The sequence below is a fragment of the Habropoda laboriosa genome, unplaced genomic scaffold (assembly GCF_001263275.1).
Source record: "Habropoda laboriosa isolate 0110345459 unplaced genomic scaffold, ASM126327v1 scaffold76, whole genome shotgun sequence".
Taxonomy (NCBI): Eukaryota; Metazoa; Arthropoda; class Insecta; order Hymenoptera; family Apidae; genus Habropoda; species Habropoda laboriosa.
Window position 1 is genome coordinate 51713 of NW_017100184.1, and position 26369 is coordinate 78081.

General features: G+C 37.7%; 5 protein-coding genes across 8 annotated transcripts; 1 reads left to right on the forward strand and 4 right to left on the reverse strand.

Moving 5' to 3' along the window:
• Positions 1 to 2314: 2314 nt before the first annotated feature.
• Positions 2315 to 10494, reverse strand: LOC108579331. 2 transcript variants are annotated; one of them, XM_017942842.1, is made up of 15 exons: positions 10357 to 10494; positions 9459 to 9591; positions 9135 to 9282; positions 8757 to 8971; positions 8190 to 8459; positions 7987 to 8073; positions 7522 to 7794; positions 7239 to 7413; positions 6769 to 7106; positions 6365 to 6661; positions 5260 to 5556; positions 4905 to 5172; positions 4214 to 4591; positions 2884 to 3268; positions 2315 to 2770 (listed from the first exon to the last, which is right to left on the reverse strand). In XM_017942842.1, exons 2-15 carry the CDS (start codon positions 9513 to 9515, stop codon positions 2716 to 2718), a joined length of 3243 nt encoding a protein of 1080 aa, XP_017798331.1. In that variant the 5' UTR covers positions 9516 to 9591; positions 10357 to 10494; the 3' UTR covers positions 2315 to 2715. The 2 variants fall into 2 exon arrangements, with proteins under 2 accessions (XP_017798331.1, XP_017798332.1); XM_017942843.1 differs by lacking the exon at positions 10357 to 10494 and having other exon boundaries at positions 9459 to 9768.
• Positions 10495 to 16602: 6108 nt separating this feature from the next.
• Positions 16603 to 19500, forward strand: LOC108579437 (phosphoglycerate kinase). The gene is made up of 5 exons (XM_017942973.1): positions 16603 to 16829; positions 17319 to 17667; positions 17743 to 18081; positions 18155 to 18374; positions 18469 to 19500. Exons 1-5 carry the CDS (start codon positions 16768 to 16770, stop codon positions 18744 to 18746), a joined length of 1248 nt encoding a protein of 415 aa, XP_017798462.1. The 5' UTR covers positions 16603 to 16767; the 3' UTR covers positions 18747 to 19500.
• An 8-nt stretch (positions 19501 to 19508) lies between these two features.
• On the reverse strand, positions 19509 to 21345 carry LOC108579438 (peroxisomal biogenesis factor 19-like). Of its 3 annotated transcripts, none has more exons than XM_017942976.1 (5): positions 21065 to 21345; positions 20516 to 20680; positions 20299 to 20456; positions 20004 to 20234; positions 19509 to 19887 (listed from the first exon to the last, which is right to left on the reverse strand). In XM_017942976.1, the coding sequence occupies exons 1-5, from the start codon at positions 21123 to 21125 to the stop codon at positions 19669 to 19671; spliced, it is 834 nt and encodes a 277-aa protein (XP_017798465.1). In that variant the 5' UTR covers positions 21126 to 21345; the 3' UTR covers positions 19509 to 19668. The 3 variants fall into 3 exon arrangements, with proteins under 3 accessions (XP_017798465.1, XP_017798464.1, XP_017798466.1); XM_017942975.1 differs by having other exon boundaries at positions 20299 to 20462; XM_017942977.1 differs by having other exon boundaries at positions 20510 to 20680.
• A 1857-nt stretch (positions 21346 to 23202) lies between these two features.
• Positions 23203 to 24866, reverse strand: LOC108579335 (hsp70-binding protein 1). Its single transcript, XM_017942852.1, has 5 exons — positions 24639 to 24866; positions 24312 to 24552; positions 23828 to 24230; positions 23487 to 23724; positions 23203 to 23413 (listed from the first exon to the last, which is right to left on the reverse strand). The coding sequence occupies exons 1-5, from the start codon at positions 24680 to 24682 to the stop codon at positions 23203 to 23205; spliced, it is 1137 nt and encodes a 378-aa protein (XP_017798341.1). The 5' UTR covers positions 24683 to 24866.
• Positions 24867 to 25199: 333 nt separating this feature from the next.
• On the reverse strand, positions 25200 to 26038 carry LOC108579338 (DNA-directed RNA polymerase II subunit RPB9). Its single transcript, XM_017942854.1, has 3 exons — positions 25704 to 26038; positions 25547 to 25620; positions 25200 to 25389 (listed from the first exon to the last, which is right to left on the reverse strand). The coding sequence occupies exons 1-3, from the start codon at positions 25830 to 25832 to the stop codon at positions 25200 to 25202; spliced, it is 393 nt and encodes a 130-aa protein (XP_017798343.1). The 5' UTR covers positions 25833 to 26038.
• Positions 26039 to 26369: the final 331 nt, after the last annotated feature.

The window sequence follows — 26369 nt, forward strand, 5'->3', positions numbered from 1 at the left end:
CCAATCAAAAATTGCTTTTGCCCATATAGTGCGTTAATGAGAACACAAGTTCTATGTATGTACTTTCGAAAACAAAACACTTTTTCTTTATTGTTGTGAGGGTGCGAACTTTCAAAGTGAATGGTATAAGTAGCCTACGATACCTTTCCATTATAAATCTAGAATTAGAGATACATCCAATGAGCTGTATTATGCGTGTTTGTTTACATTCAAACGTACATTTGATCTTCGATTACAGATTCATTACCGATTTACACAAAGTATATTCGTAGTTTACACTTTTCTCTTGTAAAGTTACGTACGTTCGCAGAAAAATTTCGTGTAATTTGAAGATTCGAAGCTCGAGCACGCGCGTCAGATGTAGCGTACGATATACGCACACTGATTCATAAGCACTGGTATCGTTCCGTTGCTCGCTTCGTCTACGATACAAATTCCGTAGTTTTTGCTCGCGTATATCGCACACCTTTTTGTTTTTATTTGTGTGCATGCGCGCGCGCGCGCGTGTGTGTGAGTGTGTGTATTCCTCGCGAAATGATTTTCGCGACGTGAACTTAAAGCTATCTCATCGTATCGTTAACGTTATTTCGATCATTTCACAAAATAAACCCTTAACTACTTTGTACAAGTATAATATTTATAACTCTATGCGCAAATTTGGTTTCAGTAACAGAATACTAGAGGATTCTACTTGACTAGTTTTATGCATCACTAGGTTTGTTTCGATTGCGGATCTGTAACTGTTTGGAAAAGTCGCGTTATCGGGAAGTGCAAGACAAATACGTATAATTATCTGTAATCTACCTATAGCGTTTTCTTCGTGTACTTATTCATTCGTATGCTGTTTCGTCGTCTAAATCCTGACGACGAGGAAAATGTTTTAAACCAATCGAAGGCTTCCTTATGTCGAGACGACTGGTAAATCGCGATTTTTTTTAATTGCATTCATCTATCTTTCGCGACAGGCTTAATACAAGCAGTTCGCTAACACGTTACACATCCATAAAACAATAATTCGGACGAGATATATTTTTTTTACTCGAGGATATAACTGTTACTTTAATCTTAACGATTTTTCTTGCTACCTTTCATTAATCGCGATGGTGGTTTTTCAAAGAGACCCATTACCATGCTAATTCAACAAGATTCTTTTAAAACTAATATTTAAAATAAATAGAACACGACAAATTTGCGTCTTTTTGTGATTTTAATATCGATTCTATCTTTCCGTATTGTTATTATTTGCACGTTGCCTTCATAAGGGAAGCGTTTAAACTGTATCGTATTAGGAATAGCTAATATTTTCGATAATGTACACTTTAATACGAATTTCCGTTTTTACCGATCGCGTAACCAGCAAAGGGTAATTTGCCAAGAGCAGACAACGAGATTACAAAAATTTCGAGGAAATGGAGATCTCTTTGGGAGAAACCACGTGTATGCAAGGGAGAGATAAAAAGAGGGGAACAGAGGGTGGATGAGTGAGTGAACGAGGTGAACAGAGAGAGAGAGAGAGAGAGAGAGAGAGAGGGGGGGGGGAGAGGAGAAACGAGAGAGAAGCACGTAGAAATACACGAAGGAAGAAAGACTTTTTTTTCCGTCCGTTAACAACTATTGGCAGACATTTGCTCGAAATTAATCCGCTTCGATCTCCTGAGTTGAGTATCTTTGAGAGTATATAACGTACATAACTTAAACACTCAGATCGATCTTTACCATATTATATCATCTCTGATACTTTTATAGAAGAATATAGGAAGAATATGTATGTTTAGTATCGGAAATTCTCGGCTCTACCTGAGCAGTGGTAAGGGCCAAAGGGCAATAAAAAGCAGAGTGCGAAAGTTATGTGTGCGGTGAAAAAAAGCGAAGGCATGAAAGGAAAAACTGAGTATAAATAGAGAGGAGGGTGGCGAGTGGAAAAAAGGTTGTTGTTGTTGTTGTTGTTGTTGTTGCTGTTGTTGTTGTTGTTGTTGTTGTTGTTGCTGCTGCTGTTGCTGTCGTCGTCGTGTAAAGAGTGTCTCGTAAAGAGTCGTTGTTAAGCTTATCGTGTCCGAGTCGTGTTAGATCATTTGTATTAATTGAATTCATTTACTGTAATAACTGTTGTTGTTACTCATGTTAAATATATTTATAAACTATTTAGTGAGAAAAGAAAAGAAAAAAAGAAAATGAACCTTTATAGATACCACAAATATTCTTTGAAGCACCACCAATTCATGTAATCATGTTTGCAATAGAGTGTTGCATTAAAACTAAATATATTGACTTACGAATAATCCGATCTAGAAGAATTTCTAGCTCGTTTGCCGTGCAGAACTTATAAAATTCACCATGTTCCGTCGAGTTACATATTGTTTTTGCTCTGGAACGTGTAACAAACACATTTTAACCAAGGTTGCTTTATCTAAGGGAAAAAAAGAGAAAGAGAAAGAAAAAGGAAGAAAAAAAGCAATGGTTTCTCACGTAGAGATAAGATTTCTGATACTTTCCCTCCACGGAGGTCTTGTCTTCTTAACAAGGTTTACGCCACGACACTTTGACTCGAATCATCGACTCGATCAAATGACTATTTCGTCGAATGGTTATTTCGTTGCCTCCTGTTGCACGGGGAGATAAACAGGCTCCAGAGATTCGAACGAGCAGATCGTCAAGTTTGTGTCGATCGTGATAGAAAGAAAGAGTCGATTTGGTCGGTTTCGTAAATGCTATACCTCACGATTCTCTGCTGATTATTGTCGCGTTCGATATAGGTCGAAATCTGCGGCATCTGCAATTAAGATTGATTCGAATCGGTAATTGAGAGAGGTTCGAGCGAATGAAAATTGGATAAATGAGTATCGTCGCAGCAGCGTGTAACGAAGAGAAACGAGCTATCGATACCTAGCATTGTTTTCTGCAACATGTGGTGGCAGAGACGTAGGAGGTGGTGGAGGTTGAGCATTCGGCGGACCACTGCTATCAGAGTCGTTATCGCTGCTCTCTTCGGTTCGCTTAGCCGTTTCTCCCAAAAGATGCGAAGGAACTCCTCTAGGATTATATCTAGGTAACAACCTGCGTTGTGGTCTTTGAAATCGCAGGTTTAGTTGACTGGCATCGGTTACGTATTTTTCACTTTGTCTTCGACGAAGTAACGCTGGGGTAAATCCAATTAAATGTTCATCTTCTATCGCATTAGCCGACGTTAAAGGTGAAAAGATCGACGGTTCATCGGGCAATGCCAAGCAGCGTCGTGATACCTCCACTGTCAAGCGTTTGCCTTTGACAGCTAAAATTTGGTAATGTTAGTATCGCTAAGAAGCTATATACCCGATATTAATCGGGATAAATTCGCTTCGGAAACACACATGAGAAGAACACAAATCAAACGAAGGATCTACCTTCTTTTATATGTATTTTCCCTTTTCTACATTTCTCCCCTCCCCCTATCCTTCTCTTCTCTCGATTTCTCAATCGTTCTCGTTTTATTATTAAATCTAAAATGATTTGATAACGTGTGCCTTTATAACGTTCTACGCATGATTTATCGAACGGCAAATGTATGCACGCACACAAATACACACACGCACACGTTAAAAAGAAGAGAAAAGAACGAGGAGAAGTTGAAGCAACTTTTCTCCTCAAATGTCTGACCATGGACATTCGGAACTATTATTATGCGTATATCACATACGAAAGAAAAACGGTAGGAGGGAAGAAGAAAGAAAAAAAAAAGAAGAAGCGGAAAGTGAACATGTTGAGTGTAACATCATACCACCTTTGAACTACAATTTTTTTTACCATAATTCGAACAGATGATATCTCTCTCTTTTCACAATTTACCGTTTCTCATTGGTGTATATTTACTATATGTATGATAATATCTGTGTTTGAGAAACGGTCCTTTATTGAAGTTACGATATCTTCGCAAAGTCGCATCGCGTCGTATACGAAGTAAATGAAAAATAAAACGGTTTCTCAAATCTCTCCTATATTTGTAAGCATTATTCACTGTCCGTGAGAGACAGAATTTGAAGTAACGAGGAGGAGGAGGAGCATCGTCTCGCTCAAACTGTTCGAACTTTGTCACTTTCGTAGAAGAGGAGTAGTTAGACTCGTAAAATATGTTAAACAGACACGTACAATGTTAAACATCGCATGAGGTTTAGAAAGAGATAGATAGAGTCGTAAAATTACAGTTTAAGCTAAACGGAAAAAAAAAAGTCTTACTAACTAGCATCTTTTTCCCTGGTTATAGCCGTAGGTGTAGACGATTTTTCTACTTCATTTCCCACGCCACTCCTGGTATTTTGAGTATTCGTTTCTGGCGTCGATTCTGATAGCGAACATCGAGGACTTTTAACCGGAATTGGAATTTTACTGACAGTATTATGTAGAGTCCTACAAGGAGCCTCCTTTTCTTTATTGTCCTTATATTCACGGAGTGGTACTACGTTCGGTATAGTGGTCGAGGCAGTGACAGTGCTGTTCTCCTTAAGCACCACATCATCGGCAGGTGCTCGATTTTCAACGGCATCATCGTAAATCGATGGTTCTTCCATTCCTGGATTAGGACTAGCCGGGCTGTCCGCTGTACCGTTTGTCATTTTTCCTATGAAATCACGTTTAATCAATCAAATAAAATGGTAAACTATCAGTGGTGTAACAATTACATCATCTTTTTCAGATAACTTCGGGACCGAGACGAATCGATGCGAAAGACAACGCAACCTCAGAGGCGGTGAAAGTGTAAAGAGAAAAAAGGCTGGTCAATATACACGTACTCTACTACATACACATATACGTACATATACACGTGCATATATATACATACATGTGGTGAAAAAGAAAAAGTTGGACAAACAATGGAGGATATGTGAACGCGGGGGTGTACGTGTGTAGTAAAGGTTGTTCGTGGTGCTCACTTTGCAATGGTTCCCTATCCGCGGTGGTTTGCACAACGGTAGCACCACCAGTCGCGTCAACTACCCTAATCTCCAGTCTTCCTGCTACCGCTTCCTCTTCCTCTTCCCCACCGGGGGTACTAGGTACCGTGTTAGGAGGCGAGAAAGCAACTGCCGGTACGCTTGCTCTTCGCGGTGAAGGACTCTGCCTTGGTTCGTCGTAACGCGTCGCTATATTTCTCATCACGTCAACCTCGTACAACAAATCGTCGAATGCAGCCTGTTGAACCTGTTGTTGCGATAAATATCAAAACGTGTACATATACGATAGGCGATAATCTATTTTCTCGTAAATTAGATTTTCGTAAACACGTACCAACGGTGCTTCGAGATAAGCGCGAACATGCGACGCTAAGGCGGGAACGCTCCAAGCGCGTGGAAGTGCCCTTTGGAGGTCTGGATATTTCTCGATACCAGCGATATTTAAACATCTGTGGGGAGGGGCAACGGGCTTTGGAGAGTCTTCGCTTATTCGAGACAAGGCAGTCGGTATTAGCGTATGTTGAGGCGCGACCGACGTTGTCACTGATGATGATTGAACCTTCGTCGTTTTCGCATCGATAGACGGAGGCACTGAAGTTGCGCTAGTCACCGCGTCACTTCCAACTGTTGACTGTACGTAGAAATTTTATACAAACAATCGAAATCTTGCCTTTCGTTCTCGATCAATGTTGCTATCTATATGTACAAAAGACAACGCGAACTTAGCGACCACGACCACGAACACGCACACGATCTCTCTTTTTTCCCTACCATATCTTTTCCCCCTTTTCTTTTCTTTATCGTCGTCGTCGTCATTATTATTATTATTACTATTATTCTACTTTTGCACAATATAAAGCATGCGTTTCTAATGCTATATGTTTCTTTTCTGAATGGAAAAATCGTCGATGCGCGCGCGCGCGCGCATCTCGTTGAGTTCAGAAAGAGTGAGTAAGGTAAAACGAGTAGTTCGGTGAATGCGAGAGGCGTTTAGCAGTTGATCTATATTCGAAAGAGCAAGAAATTTTGCAAAAGTCAAAAGGTAGCAAACGTTGAAAAAATGATAACAACACAAAATACAGAAATACGGAAAGATATAGAGAAAGCTTGTAACGGTGATAGACAAAAGGGTCTTGATTCGATTCTGTAGCAGGTGTGTAACAAGCGCATCAAGCGAGGACATCGATACGGGGGGCCAGATGCGGCTAAAATATCAACACACGCTCGTAAGTTTTCGACATTTAGAAATGTATGTTGTATGTAGTATGTTGCGAGATGTGCGAATTCCACACTGCATCGTTTCACCTGTACGCGTCTCGTTCTCGTGTCACGTAATCGACGAAAGTGAGAAAAAAGGAAAAGCAAGACGCGACGTGATTACTTAGAATTTTACTAACGGAAGTCTGTCGGTTTAAACTAAGATCATTTTAAACGTTTACCTGCGGAACCATAACCGGCACGTTGGTCCCTTTATGCTCGGGACTTTGTAAATTCTCTCCTTTCCATTCGTTGTCGGTCTCTTCGGAATCATCGAACTGTGATTTCCACTCGGAGACCAGAGTCAAGCCACCGCCACCTTTCGTTACTTGTTGCAACGCTGACACGTTGTCGTCGTCTATCTGTGCGAACTGAGTGATAGAACAGTCCCTAATCACGGTACGAATAGCTCTTATCTGTTGACGTCCATCCGTTCTTCTTCGCGGTTCTCTTTTTAACGGTTCTCTCTGTTCCGTGACCTACGATCACACAGAACAGAAAGGTGAATTTTAGGAACAAATGATTCGAAATCGAGTTGAATGCGACCGAACGAAATCATCTCTTTTGCTCTATACTGCACACGCACAGGACTCTGATTGCCAACGTTTTTTGGATTAGTGGTAACATCGTAGGAACAGTAAGAAGCATCAACTTCGGTTTGTACTCGAGGACTGGGTGGTTCGCCAGGTGCAGGTGCTTCAGGAGCAGGTGTGACGCGTAATCGTGCAAATGTTGCGCCACTTGCAGATTTTCTTAACGGTGCTGCAGCATTGGCACCGATTTTGTTCCGAGGAACTTCTGAAGCGGAACGAGCGGATGCCATTAACGCGTCGCCTTCGTTGTCCACCCGTTGTTTCTCCGTTGTTACCACGCCTGTTTGAGGTTCCGCAGCCATCGACACTGCACGCCTCTTTTTAGGCGAGTCTACAAAGTAAAAGTAATTTAAAAACGGTAACAAGATCGCGGCTAACCAGCAGTTCAAGCGAGTATACGCGCGAGTCTGCCTATTGAACATCTTTCGACTACGTCGTTCTTTCACACTTAGAAAATAACGACCTTGAGTTTGTTGTCCAGTTTGTTGTTGTTGATGACTGTTGTCCATCGTGGGTATCGTGGCATTACAGTTTTTATCTCGACCGTGATTACTGATAGCCGATGTGAACGGCACCGAAGAACCTTCTACTCCCCGTTGTTTATTTCTCCTACATATACTTTCGTAATCCATTTGTGCCTGCAGAAGAAATACAGAAGGGAAGTAATGAGAGAGAATAACCTATGTAATCTGCTGCTATATGAATATGCTATACGAATCAATCCTATGTCTAATCCCTATCCTTACGTCTAATTCCTTTCTGTTGTCGGGTTCGACGTTTTCTTGGTTATTCGTATCGACGTTTGGCGTGGTTGGTGGTTGATTGATCGTAGTCGCTGTGGTCAGTACTGGAGCTATCACAACCGTAGGTAGAGACCTGGTAGTTGATAAACTGTCGTTGGATATCAATGGCTTCTCCCAATCGTACGGATCGTTCGTTTTCACTCCTCTACGTTTCATACAACGTTCGAATAAATTAGCCAGCATCGCATAATCCGGGTTATGCTCATATCCTAAACTCTAAAAAGAATATTTCACTTATTGCAGCTTTGCTCCTACATGCGTATAAATTAAAAAACAACTTTACAACTTTCTACGACCTTTCTACTCTTCGATATTACATTCTAAATCGTGTTCGATCTTCCACATTCTAAACACACCCACCCACCCCGCCTCCACTTTCGACCTACATTTTCACAAACCTGTACATACCTGAATGTGTTCCAAAAAGACACGAAGGTCGGAAGGAAGATGCTTTAAGAGTAAACGGTGATCGTATTTTTCTTTCATCAGGCCCACCTATATGACAAGTAGAAAAAAAAGAAACCAGAAGAAACGATACGTGAACGTTTATTGTCGCATTTAGTGGAATTACATTTCCCTGAACAAGATAATGGAATCAAATACCAACATACCTGTTCTTTATCCTTTATTTTCCGCCATGGAAGTTGTCCATTAACAAACTCTACTAGCATGTAAAATAGTGACCACAGGTCATCGTGTCTGCCCATTTCTTTATTTTTGTGCGCATTCACCGATGCGTACCGGACGGTTCCTCGGAATCCTGCCGCGCTACGAGGTGGTCTAACTTCACCGGTGCCTGTTGTAAATTGACGAGCTAGACCAAAGTCTAACATATAAACCAACCTCGAGTTGTGCGGAAGTCGTCCGATGGAAAAATTAGACTGCAAACGTAATATAAATCAACACTGTGAAGAAACAATGTCGACGATTTATTGCACCAATTCACGACGAATACTACACATTTCTCGCGTTGTCTCATCTTCGCTTTCGAAGGTGCAACAATCGATGGCAATAATTGATCCGATAATCGATGTATCGCAATGTAAGCCAAAAGAAATCGGCATCGTTGTCGAAACTTGTCCTTTGACAGTGTTCAAGGTTGTGAAAGGACAAGGTTTCTGTAATTATCCGTTAGCCGGGAAAGAAACTTAGTGCCGAAACTCTAATGCAAAACTTACCGGTTTAATATCTCTGTGAAGAAAGCCCACTTGATGTATGCTTTCTATCGCCTTAAGAATCTGAAGTCCTAAACGAAGTGTGGTAGACAACGAAAAAGCACCTCGAGGCTGAGCACGACGCAACTCTGCCAAATTCTTCCCTTGTAGCTGCATTACGACGTAATTGAATCGATCGTTACGACCGCAGCCTATGAACCTGCACACGTGTTCTCGACCTACACCAATGATTATATGCAAAGATTATCAACAAAGGTGGCAGCACTCTTATTATTAGTTCACAATTCGCAAACATATTCTGCCTTTGATGAGCAAACCATGCTTTCGAACCACTTCATGTTACATCTCCTATCTGCCTAATAAGGTAAGATTACAACAAACCCTGAAGTTTCTTCAATACTGCTACTTCCATCTTAAGAACCTGCTTTGGTTGGCGAGCTGATTCAACTTTTAGTGCAACTTGCTCCCTGGTCATTAAATCTAGGCCTTCGTAAATCTCACCAAATCCACCACCTCCTATCTTTCTGACCTGCACAACAAATAACAAGTCACTGTACAATCCAAAATAAACAGGGTGATTATATTAAACGAATTTGTCGAAGAGAGAAAAAGAGGGGGAGGAAGGGAGACCGAGAGAGTGAGAGAGAGAGAGAGAAGCAAAGAAAAGAGATATAGGTAGAGGCAGGAAAATATCAATTAACTCACGACTTTCCAGCGTTCTTTGACCACATGGCCAGGCTGCAGCAAATCCTCACTCGTCATAGTTATATTATTATTCTGATCCGTACTTTCGTCGCCTACATTCCTCGGCTGCAAAGTGTTAGAATGATCGGGATGCCTGAAAAGCGCAAGCGATCCCTATTACGAAATTCGTCAAAAATGAAAAAGAGTAATCGCATGTTGCAGGTCTTCGAGGCCTCTATTAGCCTTTGCCCGGTACGCGATAAGCGGCAAAGCGGATAAATGAGAACGGATACGAAGATGGGAGAACGATGAAAAACGAATTGATGCGATGCAAATCAGCACAACGTGAAATTCCTTGACGCAGCAAACTTTACAGCTGTCAACGTGATACAAGCGACACGCCCCGAAGCTGCGACAGGTTAGGTTTTTAACCTAAAGCATATTACGGCAGAAAATTGGTCGATACTGAGCGCCCTGTGTTAGGCAGCCATGATTGCGTGCGAGCGAAGGGTGCAGCGGGTATGAAGGGGGCGATTGTCTACTCTACCCATCGTTCAACCACGTTCGACCCGTCCGTCACCTTGTGACACGTTCGGTTCCTTCTTTTAGGTTGATTCGCTCGCAGATTTATCTTCTTTTTTAATTTCTCGCAGGCTGAAGATTGTTCGCAATCTAGTTTTCTACGAGTCTCGCTAATCTGCGCTACCTTGTATTAACTATTATTACGAGCAAAGCCGAACAAGGCCGAACCGAATGATTAAAACAAGAGAGGAAGCGCAGCTAAAGAAAAAAATAGCTTTGCTTCCTTGATTTCGAATACTCGTTGCGCACAACTTTTCGTTATACAGCGCTAGTCTTTCCTGGATCCTCGCACACGCACCAACCGATCCAAATATGATAATACTTTATTTTTACTAACAATGTCGTTTACTAATCGCCGATGACGTTTCTACACAATCCGAACTCTTCTTAGGCAGAACGATTGTTCACGATCCCGTACAGTTCCCGTTCGCATCTCTTCTTTTCCCCTTTTTCTTCGATACTTTCTACCACTGTTTCTTCCCCTTCCTGCTAGTTTCTATCTTCCTCACCTCACCCTTACGTTCTCCTTCCTCTCCTTTTCATTGCTCACCCTCCCTCACTCTTACCCCACCCTACCCCACCCCGGCCCACCGCACACCCCACCCTACCAAGACTGGTGCTCGCACTCGGGGGCGGTCCTCCGATAGTTCGTAATTTTACTTTTCCTTTCTTCTTTATTACACTGTTCGTTCTATCTCTATGATCACCTTCTTCGCCGCGAATAGAACATATCGGATACGTTCGTGAAAGCTGTACTACTAGTTCCCGTCGAACATCGATGGAACGGCCATTTTTCGATTTCGTACCACGGCACTCGTAATGCTTATAAACGCCGCAAGATAGCGACCTGAATGCTCGATCGATGTCTACCTTCCTATCTCCCTTTTCCTTCTATGATTTCAAACGTTTCACGATCCAATCAGTCGGAATTAAACGTCGTGCTCAGTATACAAGTTCACCTGCTTGTATGTATGTATGATGCATGCATACATACATACGTAAGTACATAAGTACCTTCTCTTCTCCTCCTCCTACTCCTCCTCATCGTTAATTCCGCAAAAATTGATCGAATATTTTCTGCGAATGTATTTTTTTTGTGAAACAGTGTTTTAATACAAGGTTATTTCTATCACAAAAATATTTTTATATCAAGTATGTAAGTACATAAATATGTGTGTATGTACATTGTACATATATTCATCGCGATCTATACTATCCACTCCGGTGTTTCACGTATCGTAGATTACTACTCACGATTATAGTTTGTTTATCATACGTTTATTCAATAATTCCCACAATACTTATACATACATAATAATCTCATTCTAATTATTAAATAAATAATTAAAAATTACCATCGTTAAAAGAAATGACTGAAACGCAATGAAGAACCCTCTACCCGCTATGTAAGTACGTAAGTACTTACATACGTATGTGTCTATACACGTTTTTAGAAAATTGAAATTACATGCTCTTTGCGCGCTGTCCTTTATTCAAATTTTTTATCATTTAACGTCTCATCTGAATTTAACGTAAAAGTGGTAAAAGCGTAGTAGACATTTAACGAATAGTAGTAATCTTTAGATTGTAATTCACATTACCTCCGAGACATATGCAATTTTTCATTTTTTTGACATTGTTTATAAATAGCGAGAACAAATACGCTCGTTCGATCAATTTTTGTGAGTAAAACGCACGGTAAACGTGTAAGTATCGTTAAAGCGAAGCATAGAAGTAGTATAGAAGTAGCATAGAATATTGCTGATAGTAGATAAATATTAATGAAAAATGTGTTTTTACAATGGAAACGTCAAATGCTTTTTCGTTTATTTTTAAAATTGAAAGATCCGAAGGAGTGCCATCTCTTGGACGTCGCGATACAAGATAGACAGATACACAAGGCAGCACTATATCCCATTATTGCCGCCGTCGGCGCCGCCGCGCCGCTGCTGCTGCTCTTGTTGCTGCTGCTGCTGCTGCTGCTGCCTGCTCTTGTAATATGTACTTCATACGATTTCATTTAAATTTGTGCACATTGTATTTAAATATACGTATGAATTGGATGGTTGTTTCTATTGGCAGTTGGTGAAGTAGACACGATTAAAAGGTTAAACATTTCGAATTATGAAGCTATAATGTTAAATGTGATACGAGCTAAATAAACGAAGCGATATATGTACATATTCAATAATAAGCAAATTACGGATCAAATACGATTTTCTTTAACGCGAATATAACATCGTGTGTCAGTATCGATGTATGCATGTATGCAATATCGCGTGTTCGAGCATACCTCGAAGAGTTTGATTTTATTTTTTATAGATTCTGTATTCTATACGTATTTATGTATGTATATACACATACATACATACATATGTATGTAAGTACGTGTGTTAAGTCTTATTGTTATAAGCTTTACATTGTTTTTGTTCTTCAGAAGAGAAGAAACGCGATAGTGCAATGCATGTAGTAAGAGCAACGTTCAATTCACATATGTGTGTAACTTGATATTTTTTGTTTAGATAATCGTTCAGATATTCGAACGGGATTTTCTACCACTGTAATTTTTCCCATTTTTTCTTTTCCCTTCCCTTCCTTATTCTTGTACCTGTGAAAGTGGTGGTATTTCGAGATTATAAAGAATTTTAGGTGTCATTCAAGGCGAAATCGATCGATATACATATGTAAGTATAGACTCGATACAGTTGAAAATCGGTCGAGATACCAACGACATGGCCGGCGCGTACAAATTTATTGTTAGTCACGCAGAAGCCGTGCATTTCTCACATACATATACCCGATCGAATGTCATGCTCAAGGTAAGAATTGTGCTTTGATTTGGGTCGGCTTGATCATTCGGTTAAAAGAGAACACATGGAAATATTTCAATAAAAATACAATATTTGTTTATAAATAAAAAAAACGGAAATGACAAATTGAATTTGTTACAAGACAAGAAGATGGAATGTTGAATAAGACAGAGTAGTCGGACTCTCGGATCGATTCAATAATAGATGCTCCCATGAATTTAGAACAATTTCAAGCCGCAGTTTTTAAATGAGCAGTATAACTATTTTCTTTCTAGGAAAGCGATTCTTTCTGGAAGAAAGATCAAATTCTTTGCTGATTAACCGAAGAATAATGTACGATGTTTCAATGCGTCATTCGTTGAAAGAATCTTTGGTTATTGTTTCACGTTGACATGATAAAAATTGAATGGAAGTAACTAATGAAATTTCGAAATGCTTAAATTACTAACTCCATTCGCCAGAGGGCATAATTTAAGTTTAAACATCTATTTTTAAACGACCCCACTCTGTGTGTATATGAAACGTAAAGTAGCATCTTTCTCCGCGCCAAGGTACTTTTCTACATAGCTTTGTTGCTTCTAATTTTTAGTCAGTGTCAATGTTAAGCAATTCCATTGCGATTATATCTCTGTACTTTTGTTTCTCATGGAAATTTCAATTGTAAGAATTCCGAAATATATGCATTTCTTTCATATAGGATCATATTTCATTCACGTACATAGATAAGCATGCATATGTGTACGCATGTACGTGAATAATTTTCAGGATTTAAAAAAGTTACATACATATGTATGTGCAATTTGTCAGGTGTTTGAATTTGGACGAACGTACATATACACACATGTGGAAAAGTAAAAACAAGTGGCGGGTTAGCGAACGCAAAGGCATTGAAACTAGTTTGTTTCTGAAAAGAGATAGAAAGAAAGAAAGAAAGAAAAAAGGGGGCAGTGGGCAAGGGTGAGTGTAAAATCGAATCATGGGGTGTATCTCGAAAGAGATGACAAGAAATCACATACCACTTCATGGTTTCAAGCAAAGACAAAGCACGAAAAAATCGTGCCGAGTGGAAAGATGGTTACACAAAGACGACGATGTCGAGTAGAACGATTTCGTAGCAACGGTGGCGGTTAACGATGGTGTGGCAACGATGACAGTAGCACGGACGGTGATAGTTCGATACGTCGCGTCGGTCGATCAAGATTTATCACTATAGGCGAACGACGAACGAACCGAAGTCCGATTGGTTGGACAAGATCGGTATGAACGTAAGGTATAGTAAATCCACGGTTCCCCCCGCCCCCCTCTCTCTCTCTCTCTCTCTCCCTCTTACACACACTCTCTCTCTCTCTCTCTTTCTCTCTCTCTCATCTGGGGCACAAACAGCGAACGAGTAGAATTCGTCGCCGCGATCTAGATATCTAACACCAAGAGTTCGTTTACGAATCGGTGGCCCAAGTTCTCTGACGAATGAGCTAGAGCCAGAAAGCGAGTCGTGTCGCGTTCCACTGGCATTGGACTGACACAACCAGCGTGTATGTTCCTTTTCTTCCATCGCCTCCTTCTCTTCTTGATCTTTTCAGTCTTCCATCCCATCCCTCGAACACCGATTGCGGTCGTTACTCGATAGTATAGGCACATATACGTAAGTTGTATGTACATATACCAGACCTTGGCTGTACCAATACTTGATATATCGTATAGATTACTGCCATCCAATTATCAATTCCCCTCTATTCGTTCCACGAGCTATTAACACAACCACTGAGAGCGGTCGTTAATCAGTTTTCGGTCTGCCTGATCACTGGTGGTTTGATTTAGAAATGTTCGATATTGACGTAGAACGACGCGACGGTTGCGATGGTTACTTTAGCACGTAGATTAGCTGAATGAAGAGAGGAGAAGGTCCAACCAGAGGGAGAAACCTATTTTACGTGTGTCGGGCGCATTCTTACACATATCTTGTTTGAAGTTCCGTTAAGAAAAGAATTAAAATGAAATTTTAAACCAATGGGCTTAAAAACAATGGGCAAAGGTATTACTAAAAGTCTCGCGATACGTCGAGGAATACTGTTCTGTATAAATATGGTGCTCAAAAGTGTTAGAATAATGGATACAGTCTATTACATATGTATGTATGTATTTATGTACGTTAATTCTGCCCAAATAACTGTTGCGATTATATTATACATTACCACTTTTTTGCATGTAACTCTCGTGTGTGCGCACGTTAACCAATTAGAAAATCGAAGTCAGAGGCGATGAAACTAAAAAATTTTAAAAGACTGCTAAGGTTGTCTCAAGATTCTCTGCGAGGAAATACACACGGTTATATTTCGCGTATTCCGCCTTCGCGTTTAGCAAAGTTGTGTTATTTCGGTACGGCATCGGTTAGAGCATGCTCGCAGGAGATTCGCACGATTCTTATATTCGCGATGAATGTCACAATTTCACGAAAGAGTCGACTAACGCTAACCGATTCCCGTCGTCTTACCCTCCTACGTATAGAGAGAGACTTTTATTCTTGATGAAATCCAGAAATACGACGATGTCCGATCGGTGGTTAATCATTATTGAAGGCGGGAAAAACTGTACCGAAAAAAAAAGACGAAACAATATCGAAGCAATGCCAATATGTACCGCGCGATATGGAAAAGTAATTTTCCGCCTTTCTTCACGACATTCGTTCATTTTTCATGTATTACTCTAATTCTGAAATCAGACAGGTGAACTAAACGCGACTGTGCTACTATGCCAGAATCGAGAATAGCAGCGGTCAGACGAAATACCGGAATACCAGACTTTGATTGAATACTGCTTATGGAACATAGTCCATACTCGTAATGTGATGGTGTATGCAAGTGTACACATACATATGTACACACTCAAGCGCCGGGCCGTTCTTAGGACCGATTTTAATCGTCTTACTGATTCTTTAACGATGCACTCGTTGCAACAAATATCTACACATTTGTATCTACTAAAATTTTATTAAATCTTAATAAATTTCCGCTACTCGCTATTTTTCTTCCTTCAACACCATTTACTGGTAATGTATATTGTAATTATAATTATAAGGTATAGTAAATTAATATTGTTATCTCTGGATTGTTTCATTGAAAGAATAAAGTGTCGATAAATTTTTCATTTCTTTAATTAAATTTATTTATTACCCATACATGTTAACAAATATCCAAATTTATAAGTTAATGGTATTATTATTATGATAATTATTATTACTATTATTATTACTATTACTAGTATATACCTGAACAAGAAATACAACTAAATCAGCAAAGTTTAATAAAAGAACAACGGATCTAAGTACGTACACAGCGCCACTATCTTCGTTCTTGTCGCTTGACACGCTCTCATACATAAGTATCTAGTACTTATGTATGCATGCGAACGTTAACCTTGCTTGCTTGCTTCCTTCCTTCCTTCCGGAATTAAACTGATGTATATTTGTTTAAACAAATTCGAAACTTTTTAAATGATTTTCCTTTTACTCTATCTTTTTTCTTTTGTTTTCGTTTTTTCTTTGTTTATGCACATTTGTACTTTTTCTTCAGAATAATTCCTACGATTTCATACAAAATAGTTATAATACGTGCAATTGCAAACATGTTCGATATATACGTACAGGTATAAACTGTAACAATTCGTGCCTTTCTCAGACAAAACGTGTAATAAGTAAGTACTTAACGCACGAAACAATCGTTTCGATGCGCATAGTTCAAGTGTTATTAAGATGTCGCTGTATTCGTCGACCTTACTTTGACTTTGTCGAGTCAAAGTTTAACGACGATAGGAGGTATTTGAAGGTAGAGGAGAATCTGAGAAGTAACTGGTACAGTGTACAAAGTGTGTTAAAGTTGAGAAACTGTAATAATATATTATCTTTTAAACGTGAAATAGCAACACATTCAAAATTCAGAGCGATGGCGTTGAATAAACTCAGCATTGATAAAGTGAATCTTACGGATAAACGAGTCCTCATACGGTATAACTCTTTATATTGCCCTTTTTCTTCTAAGAATTTAGTTTTAACATGATTGTTGCATGAAATACATATTGCGTAATTCGCACGCTTTGCTAAATTTACGTAGAAAATCTTTTTTTCTAATATGCGATCACCGTCAAATCAACCGTTGCGTTGTAGGTTAATTGACACTTTCGCGGCCGTACGCATTTCATACCCCGTTACTTTATGTGACAACAAATATCAGTTCAGAGCTGGGCATTTACATTTATGTAAATATAAAGCAAGAAAAAACATTACTCGTTAACCAAGCTAAACATCGTCCGAACGTTTTTATTTAAACACACTAAGAGATGACCATTTGCGATTCGTTAGAAATAAAAGACACTATAGCATGTCTAATTATTAGATGTAACAGTTAACAAGACTTAGTACTGCTACTAATCGTCAGCTGTGAAGATATCAAGTTTGTAATACTTGTAAGCAATAATTGCAATATGGTTGTTACAGGGTAGACTTCAATGTGCCACTGAAGGATGGTAAAATTACTAATAACCAAAGAATCGTTGCTGCTTTGGATTCAGTTAAATATGCTCTTGAAAAGAAAGCTAAATCTGTTGTTTTAATGTCACATCTGGGGCGTCCAGATGGAAAACGAGAAATGAAATACACCTTAAAACCAGTCGCAGAAGAATTGAAATCTCTACTTGGAAAAGAAATTTTATTCTTAAATGATTGTGTTGGTTCAGAGGTCGAAGCTGCTTGTAGCAATCCAGCACCTGGCACGGTTATCTTACTTGAAAATTTAAGATTTCACATTGAAGAAGAAGGTAAAGGAGTAGGAGCTGATGGAAATAAGGTAAGTGGTTCGTATACTATTTTCATTTACATAATAATCTTCATTTTATAAAGGTAGAAAGTAATTTTATTATAGGTAAAAGCAGACAAAGAAAAAGTGGAGGAATTTAGAAAATCGTTAAGAAAATTAGGAGATATTTATATTAATGATGCCTTTGGCACAGCCCATCGTGCTCATAGTTCTATGCTCGGTGAAGGATACGAAATTAGAGCTAGTGGTTTTCTTTTGAAAAAAGAATTGAACTATTTTGCCAAAGCATTGGATAATCCAGAAAGGCCGTTCTTAGCGATACTGGGAGGTGCTAAGGTTGCCGATAAAATACAGTTGATTAATAATTTGCTAGACAAAGTTAATGAGATGATCATAGGCGGTGGAATGGCTTATACCTTTTTAAAAGTATCGAAAAACATGAAGGTAGGTACTGCACGGCAAATTGTTATTCGGCTGGAAAGAACGTCTAATCGAAGATACAATGTTTTTCGTTTAGATTGGTAACTCGTTGTTTGATGAAGAAGGTGCAAAAATTGTTAATGATTTATTAACAAAAGCTGAGAAAAATAAAGTTCAAATACATCTACCCGTTGATTTCGTTACCGCAGACAAATTTGCAGAAAATGCAGCAGTCGGCGCAGCAGATCTTGAAAGTGGCATACCTGACGGTTGGATGGGCCTTGATGTCGGACCAAAATCACGGGAACTGTTTAGCGGTATGTCTCCACTTTTCTTCTCATTTTCGATGTATACTAAGAATCTTGAGGTACACACATTGCAAGAATTCGTGCGTTGGCATTTCATTTACAGACCCTATTAAGAGAGCAAAAACAATTGTCTGGAATGGACCTGCAGGTGTTTTTGAATTCGAAAATTTCAGTAAAGGCACGAAAGGCCTAATGGACAACGTTGTAGAGGCGACGTCACATGGTACCATTACCATAATTGGGGGTGGTGATACAGCCACTTGTGCTGCTAAATGGGAAACAGAAGATAAAGTAAGCCACGTAAGCACCGGTGGTGGTGCGAGCTTGGAGCTCCTCGAAGGCAAAGTCTTACCAGGAGTTGCAGCTCTTTCTTCGTTGTAATTCTAAATCCGATAAAATATCATCTACATTTGTAGGTTTTAGTTAGTATCGGTGCTTTAAAAACATCGATTTTACTTAATTATCAATTTAGCATCGATATTCAATGGAACAAATAGGCTGTTTATTAATTCTTCGTAATATATGCCGTGTCGGTGTAATTTATGTTTAAAGAATACCTGTATCTGTTTAGTACATAGTGTAAGAAATACTTTGTCAATGTTTACGACGAAGAGCAGTATGAAATATATTTATAGTTATACGACAGTAACGATCGATATTAAGAGCAGCAGCAGCAGCAGCACTAGCACTACTACTACTATTGCTAGTGTTTCGCGTGCAATTTTTGTTATTAGAAATGATGTACAATATTTAATAAGCATATATGGTATAATTCCTATTAGGATTGTGAAGGTAAAAAAGTATGGCACAAAAAACATCGGTAATCGTACAAGTCATGTATGTACTATACTTAAATGAAAACAGTATAAAGTGTAACACAAATACACCTTCTGTACGATAAAACATTTAACATAGTTCGATCAAAAAGGAAAGAAAGAAAAGTGATACAATTGCCATGGACTTTGCACTATAATATGAAATACCATTAAAAGTAACGCAATGTTATTTTTCCCAAATACAATGGTATTATTATATAATACAATACAATGCAGTGCTACTTATATTTTCAGATATATGCAAAAAATAAATGTAACGCTTTACATATAGCATATACGTACATACGTACGATTATCGAGAATAATAAATTGTATTAAATACCTTTCCCACACACGCACACGCACACACACACACACAAAACATCAGTGTGTTGTATATCTATAATTCGTTATTTTAACTTCTCTTAAATATCTCTTAGCCCTTTGTATTATTTTGACGCACTGATTACACAATCGTTAAAATAAATTTACATTAAACAACAGTGTTGCGGAGGCTCCATGTTACGTAATAACGCTGGAATAACAGGATCACCTTCAGCATCGGTTCTTGTTGTTGGTCCTATCAGTTCTTCGGGTAATTGACCACAGGACAGTACTTCTTGCATAAGTGACATTTTTGTTTCAAAACGTTTTTTTTTCATTTCTGCCGTATCTTCGTCTGTCTCCTTTTCAAGTTCGGTACATATCTAAATTGAATGGAAATTGCACATGTATCAAATAATGTTGCCAACATCGATACTACAATAGAATGGAATTTTCATATGAAAAAAAAAAAATATATATATATATATTGCATAATAACCTGTTGTATCAATTCAAACTGTTTTGTAAACCTTTGTAGATCATTAGACGGTATTGTTGTTTTCTTTTCTTCTAACAACTCAGGGTATTCATGTGCTAGTTGCTTCATTGCTGGATACAAAAGTTCTTTCGATAATAAATGCTCTAGCAGTACTTGTAAGAATGGTGGAATGACATCAGGACAATCTTCTAAGGCTGCTTGCCCAAAAATTTCGGATAAGTCAGCCCCGTTCTGTAATGTTTTCACAAAAGACTCTATTTACAAGAATTACTTCAATAATTGTTCAAGCAAGTACCTGTAAATTTTCTGTTGTTATGGACAAGTCGTTCATGGCTCCAGCAATAGCTGACTGAAAGTCTATACTTGCAATGTCTTTGTCAGAGGTATCTTCATCTTTTGTTGGACTTGTAAGTTTCCTTGCCATTGTTTGGGGAGAAACTCCTAATTCGCCATCTGTTTCTAATAGGGAAATTTAAAATAATATCTTCCTTGCATTTTTCACAAACTATTACCATTTAGAAACATCATCTTGAATAAAAGTTTTCCTGCATCGTCTGTAGACCAAGTATCCTCCAAAATATCAGTTACATTTTTATCCGTTGTAGATTCAGAAGCACCTATTTTGCTTGCATCCTTTTTATCTGATTTCTGTTCTTTGTTGAAATCCTCCAAAGCACCTGAGATAGTGATTATACAATGACCATTGTTGAAACTTGCAATTATATGTAAAAAAAATGAAACGGAAGAAGAAGAAGAAATAATCGTTTTATATTTCAAGAATTTTCAGTTTTCTCCCCCTTTCCCTTTTAATTTAATAATCCCGTCGATTTCGTAATAAAAACTAGGTAAAGTATTAAACATTATTTTTCTGAAGTAAAAATTAATATAAAGTACATTGATTTTTCTTTGCCCATTTTTCCACGGAGAAATCTATAAACTCAATATGAGGAACACACCGAATGAGAAAAAGCTAACAAACATTGGATATTTGCAGAATTTGAGGTTAGGATTGTTGAATCATATTTATTCAATCATAAATAAAGAACATTATAATTACTCACTGTCTAATAAGTCATTTAATTCTTGATCTTCCGCTTGTTTCGTAGCTTTTTCATCGGCCATATCTGTCGTTTAGTGACTTCGTTGTTAATAATTTTTAAACTACGATCAGAAATGCACGTATCAAAACGCTGTAGGTTTATTATCTTTTACATATATATGCATGTATGCATGTGTACACTGTGCAGAGCTGGAAAGATGTCCAGCGGAAGGAATGCAAGTCTGCTTGGTTTATACCCCCATAGGTCCACCTTTTCTAACACAATCGTACAAATGAGCACACGTATTGTCTTTATCGGCCGACGTCATTGCATCAACGAATCGGATTATATACAGTTACTCCCACTCGTATTCGTACACCATACGGACATTTCGCATAAATAAAAAAAAAGAACACTTTTCTTCGGGATATTTTTTATTTATGTTCAGCAGACTTCATTATTACACTATCTTACATCTATTTACAAAGTAGTTTTATTTTTCATTACTTGGAAATACAATAAATAGAAAAAGAATGTCACTATCCATAAAAACCATTGTCTTCCTTTGTCACTGGCTGTAGCCAATAACGACAGTGCGTGTGGTAGCAGGAGAGGTGGAACAGAGTGAGAGCGTAAACTCTGACTAGCCAAAATCTCACGAACGCAGAGTATGCCTTAAGTACTTACATATATCTATTGCACAGCAGTATACATATACTGTGGGTCCACGAGAAGATGTCATGCGAGACGACACAGGGGCAACGGGGGTACTTCGTTTGCATTGCCTGTCTGCCCCATCATCAGCCCCCACTCATAAGTTCTTGGCGGCACACGCTGACATAAATAGTACGTCTAGTAGCAGTAGGATTCATAATTTACAAACCGCGAATATGGGGATCCTACCGAATTAGCGAAATATGATTATTTTCACACATATTTGGGTACACAAATACGTATTAAACATGTTAAACACTGCATACGTTTATGAAATTCGGAAAGTGAATTTCGAAAATATTTTACTTTCGTTACGGTCTGTTACGAGGATTTAGAATAAGCTTGCCAACACTCCTTTCCGGCATTTCTCCCTCGTCTAGGACAATTCTCTGATCCAGAGACTGTTTTTGATTTACGTGTAAACACCAGACGGTCCTTGCCTGCGTCTTTGACCTTAGGCTCATCACATGGCAACTTACAAATTTTAGACTTTTAGAAATAAAGAAACCTTCTCGGAAAATCACACTCGGCAATAGAGTGGAAAAATTGAATAACTTCTTTAAGATCATTGTTGTGCCCTGAGCAATCTTCCTATTTTCAATTACTTAATTTAACATTTTATTTTAATTTTAGTATTCTTAGTTTTTATAGTTTCGTCTATTTCTTGAAGTTTACTTTAGTTCAGTTCAGTGTTAAGGTTTAGTGTTAGAGTAGTGTTTAAGTTTAGTGATATTGCATCACTATTGAAAACTATGGGATTTCAATGGGGAAAAAAGTAACAGCATTCGGTAAATTTTAATCGAAAAATCGAATATAGTGACTTGGAGAGGAAAATATTTAAAATCGTTACCTCACCACAGAAGAATAGGAAGAAATGTAATATACGTACATATGTATATCGATGAAACATGGGTGGATAAAGTGCCCTCTGTTTCGGGAAATGCCTGGCAAAGCAACGAAGTACAAGGAATACTTCAAAACTCAAGTTCTTCCCACTGGCTGATAATTGTTGGAAGTTGTGGGTTGTGGGAAGAACGGATTCGCGAAAGGTGTTGATCTTATTTTTAAAGCGAGGAGCACCAACGGTGATTAACATGGTCGAATGGGCTCAGCGAACTTTGAGAAATGGACAATGGAGAATATTAATCAAACACGAATTAAATACTGACTCTGTCGCAAACTGTTTTCTTTGTTTTATTGAACAGAGTAATACTGTCACCCAATAAATTACGAATATACGATAAAATTATTGTTCGTATTTGAAACGTCATTTGCACTATTTTTTTGAAATTGTACTCTTACAAACGAATTAATCGAGTAATAAAGCAAAATATATGTACATATAACATTGTATAAGTAAAATACGTTTCGTTTTATTTATTAACGGTAATATTTGATAATGTACAAATTTAATACACGTAAAAGAAATTCAACATTATCATAAATTACCTTTCTTGATTTGTATCATGATCAGAAAAAACTTTCTTCAACACCCGATAACATACGTCTATCTGATCGGGATTTTCTTCTTGTTTTAAATCACTTATACAACGTTCCAACGTGGATTGCAAGGAAAGCTCCGGTCGTCGACATTCTTTTAAAGCAGCGTAAAAGTCATCATTGGTTAAACCATCGAGAATATTTAACAATTGATCTCTGTAATGTTTGAGAATTGTTCAACATCCTCTTGAATTTAATAAACAAGAATGCAGTATATATCAAATAATACCTAATCTCTGGTAATAGATCATCAATGACTAGCAAACCTGCTGCTTGCTCAATCAAGCCCATATTCACTAGTGTTAACTTCATATCTGTTGTATTTTCTTTGCTACAAAGTGCGGATAAGAAAAAGGCGGATTTAATTTGTAATTTCTTCACCGAACTTTGCATAGCTCTTAAGAGAACAGAGTATCCATCATTTATGTCCATATATTTCAAAGATATTGGGTGCTCCCGAACTATGCCTATTTTTAATAAACATAACACAGACCACATTATCCATAATATGGTAGGTAATCGACAAATAGATAAATCTGATTGTTATTTCAATAGAAATCTTTTACTTACAAGAAACCGCATATAGAGCTTTAATTCTAGCAGCTTCTGCTGGATCTGTGTCTATCATGTTCAGTAATATGGGAAAGAGACCTGTTTCTAAAAATCTTTCTTGGCAAAAGGGATTATTTTGAGCTAGTTCAGCAATTACATCTGCTGCCCTCCATCTAATACTGCTAAGAGGAGAATTTAAACATGGACCAAATATTGAGAAACCCCCAATTTTATAAAAGTCATTGGCAACATCTATATTATCTACAAAATCTGAGATCCTTTCCAATGCAATTTCATACTGGGTAGCATCATCCTCTGGTCGAAGGTCAACTACATTCGACAGAATTTTAATAGCTTTTTGTAATTCATCTATCACATTACACGTCATAGAGGAAAGTGCTTGTCTCAAAAATTCTTGCCTCTGAAACATAACTGATCTTCAACTGATCTTGTATGAAAGTTATATAGGTAATAATAATTAAAACATAATTGTGACATGTACTTCTTTATCCAGTGGTTGGAACTGACTACTGCTAGTGATATTTTGAGAATTTGTCGCTTCCATAGCAAATTTGAGTAATCCTTGTAAATTTGATGGTTGTCTAGGTTGATTTGGTAGCGGGTCAAGTACTCGTGTTTCAGTGTTACTCATATTTGAAGGTCCTTCAATCGACAATGGCCTCGCGCTGCTACTTGCACGCGAATGTCCCTCTACTTTTCCTCGATCGTCTGAACGTTCAGAGCTAAAATAATATCCACAAAAGAATAACCAATGACCGCTTTCAAATACAATCATGAATAAGTAAGCCAACTATAAAGATATCTTTACTTCTCCATTTTTTCTGTGACTTTAGTCGTATGCGCTGCACCCATTAATCGAACAAAGTTGTTTCAGATATGATAATGGCAAGAGTACATTATAGAATTCAATTTTTATCACTGTTAATTCCCGTTACCACTTTCGTAAATTCTCGAAACAAGTAGAATTCTGATCGAGACGCGTAGTTTTCGTATGGAAAACAATTTCGACACTAGACACGATTTGGTTAGAGGCATGAATAAATTCGGTACACGCGTGCGCAAAACTGCTTGAAAGCTTCGTAAGAATGTAAATATTGGCATATCGAAAGAAACCAATTTATCCAATTAAATCAATCTTTCAATAAAGTTATTGTAAATCATAGTGAACGTATGATTGAAAATTATAATTACAAATAGATAACGTGAGGATAGAATAGCGACTTATCTAAATAAAACATAAAAAAGAAAATTTTTTATAAATTATACTTTACTTACAGTTTTACTCTGTGTAATACACACTTTTAGTTTATATTTGAAATATACATATTTCCAATATACCTACTAGAAATTATAAACTGTTTTAAAAATTTTATTCTGTCCATCTATGAGAACAATGCTGATTAGTGCACACATAGTATAACCTCATTTCTTCTTCTGCTCGTCTAGTTTGTGCTTGAAAAAAGACTGCTTCTCTGTGATTACACTTTGGACATGGATGTTCTTCGGTTCTTGGTAAAGTAGGGTCTGATATGACATCTGCTACAATGTGGGTTAATTCACTGGAATTATAAAAATTATGGTAAAACACAATGAATACCACAATGTGTTCGATCATCTTGGAAAGCAATGTGTTTACATATAACATACATTTTTGCAAATTTAATGTTTACGTTTTATTTTGTACAAATGATTTTACAAATTGTTTCTTCTACTTACTCTATTTCGTGCATAATCTTGTTCACGTAAATACAGTTACTGTCAGCCAGTTGCTTGAAATCACAGTTTCTACACTGAAAGGAACATTTGATGTGACAAACTTTTAACATTCTATTTCAATGTTGAAAACGAAGCGCATTTTGTTTGCAATACATACCGCGTACATTAATACTTTGTTCTCTTTATCTTCTTTCGGATATAGCATGTTGTTGCATTCTTGACAAAATCTAATGCCAACAAAACCTGGTCCATCGTCGTGCGTGTCATAACCAGTTATTTTTGACATATTTCGCGCGCCTTACGTTCCCTCGTATTCAGTGAAGTTCAGTAAAAAGATAATGAAGTTGACGTTTGTCGAAATCTTGCGTAGATCAATCAATTATTCTCCAATGATCTTATACGTAGTTTTAAAATGAGTAATGTCAATTTTATACGAATTTATTATTCCCATTTTACTAAACGCATCACGTATCATATGCACCTTACTTTTATCACTAGGTTCTCTATCATTACGAGAGAGGACACGTGCTTTGAAACGTTTTTCTAAACCAATTAAAATTCACAGATGAAATTACCTAAATAGTACTGAGCTTCTATTGGTAGCTAATAATTGAGAATTTTAATTTTGAATACGTTTCAACCAATTACATAGGCGAAAATTAAAACAATCGTATGAACTATGTAATAAAAGAATAAAAAACTAAATGGTAAAAATGCAAAAGAATAGTATATATTTTTATTATTATTTGAATCTGTTATTATCTATACGCACTTAACTAATCTTGTACATTTCCTATGCGTTGGAAGCTTAAATCAATGGAGT